Source organism: Pan troglodytes, chromosome 1 (assembly GCF_028858775.2).
Source record: "Pan troglodytes isolate AG18354 chromosome 1, NHGRI_mPanTro3-v2.0_pri, whole genome shotgun sequence".
Taxonomy (NCBI): Eukaryota; Metazoa; Chordata; class Mammalia; order Primates; family Hominidae; genus Pan; species Pan troglodytes.
Window position 1 is genome coordinate 180,580,348 of NC_072398.2, and position 6,000 is coordinate 180,586,347.

Consider the following 6,000-nt stretch of genomic DNA (forward strand, 5'->3'; position numbering starts at 1 on the left):
TTTGTCCAAGCCAGGCAAATGAGAATGGAAATAGAGATTGTCCTTGCTCACTTTGAAATTCTTACCTAAAATGACCTTCAAAGAAAAAAAATTGCTTGATTTTATTTTTAGGGCACCAGAGGGAGCAGCCGGCACAGCCGTGTTTGCTTCGAAGCAATCCAATGGTGACACAGCCTCACTGAGGCTGTAGACGGGGGTCTCCAGAGATGGAGCCATTACCTGATCAGGAAAGGGGGGGCACTCTTGCTGGGCCGTGGGGAAGAAACAAGAAAGATAGCCTGGTATAGATCAGGGTTCCAGGAGGTTTTGGTGAAAGAGCTGCAGCTTTGAAGTTAGAAAGATCAGGGCCCCTACCCAGTCAGTAATGGCTACAACCTACTGAGTACTCATTGGCTCAGACACTGTACCAGAGGCTGCACCAACATTATTCCATTTAACTATAATCACAACAACCTATGAAGGAGAAACTATGAATCCCATTTTACAGGTGAGAAAACTGGCTCTCAGGTTATATAATTTCTTCAAAGTCATACTGGTAGGAAGTGACAGACCTAGGATTTGACTCTAGGTTTGCTTCACTCTTTTTAACCACTGTGCTTTATAGACACTTATTAACCATATGGCTGTAAACAAGTGGTAACCACTTTGAGCTTCAATTTAATCATCTCCACTGTCTTGCATGGTTGTTGTATGGATATGTTGTCTGGCATATAGTAGCGTTCAAGAAATTTTAGTTTCCTCCTTCTCAAATTCCAGCTCTCCCACTCAAAGTGACCGAAGAAAGCCACTTTTCTTGGATGCAACTTTCTCATATGAAAACTGGGTGTGGTTTATGAACCTCTAATCTTGCATATGACAACCCCAGCATGGTGCAACTCAGGCCTGATACTTCAGCCTCCCATCCTCTTTTGCTTCCTAGCACACAATTACAATGATCGTTTCTCCCAACAAACATCATATTTACAAGCCACAAATAACAAAGTAGAAGATGCTGGAAGAGCTCTGGCATGTTAATTAAGAACAATATCAGAAGCAGCTGGGCAGAAAATGCCAACGAATGAGAAGCAGAGGCAGTGTAGCTCTGTTTGTTGACAGAAGCCAATGAGTATTGTACGTTAATTGGGGAAGTGGGTAAACATTTGCCAGCAGCTTGCCCCTCAGTGCATTGGAAGATAGACAGCAGGCTAGGCCCTTCCCACTCCTTGCCTGTCCATCTGCCCACAACCCAAGAGATACAAATACAGTGTGCTTTGCTCTGAGTTCCTTATAAGCGGAGAGGATTCCAGGGGCGGATGTGTCTTTTTAAAGACCCTCCTGAGCATACCAGGTTTCCATCTAGATACAGCTGAAGATAGTTTCCCCTTCCCCTTGCCAGCATGCCTTTGATACTTGGCCTTGGCCCCCAGGGCCTCCACTTCCCCATATCCCCCACCCCTCCATGGAAGAAGACACCAGAACCATCTTATTAGGAGCAGCTTGAGTTAAGCAGAAGATAAGATTGCCTGCCTCAGGTGCTGCAGTCAGGCCCAGAGCAGCAGAGCAGCAGCCTCAGGCCTGACTAGAGATTGCTTGCCCTCCCGTCACACACTTGGAGTTGCCCATTTATCTGTGTGTCCACCATCTTTACAGTTGCTCTCACACACAGCAGTCATTATGGAACACCTGTTCTGGGCAAGACACTTTGCTAATTATATATTTCTTCTCATTTAATTCTCACAATCAGTCCTACAAGATTGATACTAACTCCAAAGCCACAAAGCTGATAGCCAACACAGCTGTAATTTAAACTAGAGTCTTTCTAATTCCAAAGCCTGTGTCCTTTCCACTAAACCAGTATTACTCAACTTTTAAACATTGTGACCTCTTTTGATAAACAGGAAAGTTTTGTTTCTTCTCTCACTCGCAGATTCAGAAGACCTTCATGTCCCATCCCTGCCCGTTGCCTAGGAGGGCATAAACCTAATTTAGGATCCCTGTATGATTAACGTATCCCACTGAGCCAAGATTTTGTCTAGCTTGACTTTCAATAGTTCATATTACAAAATTATGATTTTTTTTAATTTTTAAAATATAAAGTTGTATTATGACATTGACTGTTTTTTTTCCAAACTAAATATACCATCAACAAGGGTATGATATGCCTCCCCTCACCAGGGGAGATCTTCATCGTTGGGCATGGTGGAATGGCCATTCTACAGTTTATAATGTAGTTCTAAGAGGAAGATCAGCCCCAAAGGCTTAGCTCTAGTCCCACCAAGCAGAAGAGTCCCTCCCCTCTATTAGGGGCTAACCAAGCAGAGGTCCCTAGGAATGCCAGTCAGTTGTTAACCAGCACCTTTCCCAAGGGCCCCCTGTTCTGCCAGCCAGGCTGAGCTGTGCAGGAAAGGTACCTCCACCAAACTTGACTATGAGATTTGATTTTCCTGAGCCCTGGTTTCCTCATTTATAAAATGAGAATAACAACACCTGCCTTGCAGGTTATTTTGAAGATCAACTAAGATACTGCGAGACTCTTCATGCCAGTGCATAGTTTCAGAATCAGTGTGCATAGATAAAATGAAGGCCATGTAGAGAATATAGTGCTTGTTTCAGTCTTTTGAATATGTGTTCTTCATCTTTTTAGGTAACTCAACTGGACCCAAATAAATCATTATTGGAGGTAAAGTTGTTCCCTCAAGAAACCCTTTTCCTTGAAGCAAAAGAGTAAACACGGCCCAGCGGTGGAACCAGCCATTCCTTGACAAGCCAGCAGCCTGCGTCAGGAGAAGGGCTCCTCGCCAACCCACCCACACGCTCGTCTCACTCAATTCAATGTCACACTTCTGCCTCTTGCAAAATTGCTGGAAAAAGTAATAATAAATATAGCTACTTAAGATTTCCCATCCATGAGTATATATTCCCAACCCTTATTACAGAGAATTACAACTCTGCCACCCTCCCCTACCCCCTGCACTTCACCCTCCTTCAATGACGAATGCATTGTTCAAGTGTGAGTGATCACTAAATAGAATTTTTACCTCTCCAGTGCCCATCTTTTCCCCACAGTGTCTAGGACAGTTCTGTCTGTTCTGTGACACCAGGATGCTGTATATTTGATATATGTCTTTTTATTTTCATGACTGAATTTCTACTTCATCACCTAATTTTAAGGGGCAGAGGGAAAAAAAGTCAAATGAGACATTGTCGGCATGGAGATTAAACATTGTAGGAAAAAAGTATACCATTTTTGTTAGTACTTTCTGACGGCTTTACTAAGATGTCAGGTTTTGTTTGAGGACTGAATTTGACATATATGCAAGATATTTATTTACTGCTGCTGCCTTGGGTTTCCAGGTTCTACCTAGGAGGTATTTGCTGTTCCATTGCAGCATAGGGAAACTGTTCAAGCACACAATGTGAATGTTGAGATCATGTGCAGAGAGGCCAGTACCAAAACTTCAGTATCTGGCCCAGTGGCAAGAGGCTACTGTTAGGTTTGCATTTGGGCAGTTAGAACCTCACAGATACCAGCTCCCAAGTTGCTAGTCCATCAGTGTAAACTGAACACAATTCTCTCTTGCTTTCTGTCTCTCTACTCCCTCACACATTTGGACCTTGTCACTTGGTGTTTAAGCACCTTGCCTATCAACAAAATCTGATGAGCAGCCCCATGGACTCTCCTGTAATAAGGAACTTGCTCTACTATTTTATTCTTTTAATGTTTTAGTATTTGATATTGGACTCAAATGAAAGGGATCTCATTCTGTGGCTGAAAAATCAGACTTCATATGTTAAAGAGAGCAAACTTGGGGACTCAACTCAGAAGACATGTGTTGCCTGAAACCTGCATATAATAATTTTTGATTTGATTTAGTAAGTGTGGATTTTTCTTAATCTACAGATTTGGGGTTTGGGGTTTAGATCATGAGAACACCGTTTATACCTTCACAGCCAATGATTTATTTTTAGTCTTGAAATATTTCTCCATATCTGTTTTTGTGTCACCTGTGGGTTTTATCCTAGGGGTTGGGATCCTGATTTTAACATTTTGTACTTGTCCAAAAAAGAGTTCAAGTGCTGGGTTTGTTCCCCCAGCCTCGGCCAAGGGGTTCTCAGAAGATTCTAACCAAAGCTGGAGATAGGCCTGCTCATTTTCCTTCTGCCCAGAAGTGGATGTTGGCCAGGAAAATTACACCTTGTGTCTTCTCTGATGCTCCAACCAGGGACCTCTCCAGATTACTATCTAGCACAGACTAGTGCTACATCTGCCTAGGTATGGGCTTTCTCTGGCACCAGGGGTCTCTCTAGGGAGGCTGAGAGACCCATGGGTCTCCCTTCAGGGGAAGTGTTCAGGGGAGTTCAAACTGAACACTTCTCTCCAGCTCTATTCCTATCTTCCTAATCTAATGGCTCTACAAGATAGTCATTTCCAGTGCTACAGATGCACCAGGGCACCACCTCTTTTTTTTTCTAGGTAGACCTTGTTCTGTAGCTGCTGTGAAGAAGCTGCAGCCCTGAACTCAGGTCATACTCAGGAACAGCAGCAGGGGTGTGGGTGGGGTTTGAGGGAAGGTACTCTGAATTCACCTTCATGTTTAACCTGTTCCATCTGACTTGGGTTTCTTCATTATATTGTTCCGTCCCACTCACCTTCACTTCTGTATTACAACAATATAGACTTTACTCTAAAGCCAATTTCATGGAAGTTATTAAATGCTACTTGAATGTGTGTGAAGTTGATACAACCTTTTTCAACCTGCCTTAGAAAGTTCTTCTGGCCTACTCAGCCCCATGATTTCCTATGCTCTAGGCCTCATAACTGGGAAAGGCCTCAGCTAATTGTCACTGTTCACTCAGGACATAATGGTCTACTAAGCTTCAGACAAAAGGCCAAAGCAATTTTATCCTTTTCATACAAGCAGAGCATTAAAATGACTTTCTATCACCACAGAAATAGCAGTGTCCTCTGCAGTTCTTCCTCCTACCATTAGGCTTCCTTGGGCTTTACATCCCAGCCTCCAGGCCCAGTAAGTGAGTCAGTCTGAATATTTGCTTGGCATTCTTATGCCCAACTATTGACAGTGAAGCTCCAGGACTCTTTGTCATCCCCCATTCCAGTTTACTCCCTTGTGTTCTTGGACTGCTGGATGTGCAGTTGCAGCATTAGTTTGAAAGTTAAAGGAAGTGTTGCCAATTTCCCATTGCCTTTAAGAAGGTGCAGGGATTTTTTTGGAGGTTTCTGATTTCGGATGTTGCCATTCTCTGGCACTACTAGTTTTATAGCACACACAGATGTTCATCTCTGGATTGTAAGCATCCAGAATCAAAGTTGAATGAGAGCATCTTTTATGGAATCTATCTTTTTAACATAAGAGAGTAAGATTTATGCTTTTATAGATTTTACTTGCTGCTGACATTAGAAACATATTAGTCACATAGTAACATCTAAGTGTGCTGGTCAGTAGAATAGGTTTTTAAGAGGTGGAGAGCTCTGGCAAATTTCCCCCAAAGTATAGACTTTTTCATTTGGATGTGGGAGAGGGTCTTAATTCTCTCCACAACAGCATCACTGATTGACACATTTCTACCCATCCTTTTCTGTCCCTTAGCCATCCAGTCCTGGGTCCCCACAAGTGGATGGGACTTGGAGTCTTTAGTTCAGTCCAGGAGTAACTCATATAGGCATTGCACATTATAGTCTGTGTAACCCTTTCACCTGTATTTTCTCTTTTGATCCTTTTTAAAATTCTTAGAGGAAGAGAGATCTTCACATACATATAACCACAGCCACATACACACACATTCCAGAGACTTCAGGGTCTTCCAAGTTGAACCTCTCTTCTGCCACTTAGTAGCTGTGTGACATTAAGGTAAGTAACCTCTCTGAACCTCAGTGTCCTTACAACATTCTGATAGCACTTTGCAATTGGACACACCTTTCACACATCATAATAGTCTCCCGCTATGAGGGAAGCAGGGCAGAGATGATGATTCCATTTTTGCACAAGGGGCTTAGAGGAT

General features: G+C 42.9%; 1 protein-coding gene across 4 annotated transcripts in view; it reads left to right on the plus strand.

Annotated features, from left to right (window-relative positions):
- Positions 1-2,873, plus strand: part of FAF1 (Fas associated factor 1) — a 520,728-nt gene extending 517,855 nt beyond the window's left edge. For all 4 annotated transcript variants that reach the window (XM_001137725.6, XM_054666796.2, XM_063780489.1 and 1 more), the window contains one exon: positions 2,624-2,873. In XM_001137725.6, the coding sequence (XP_001137725.1) occupies positions 2,624-2,707 (84 nt within the window). In that variant the 3' untranslated portion in view covers positions 2,708-2,873. The remainder of the gene's footprint in view (positions 1-2,623) is intronic.
- Positions 2,874-6,000: the final 3,127 nt, after the last annotated feature.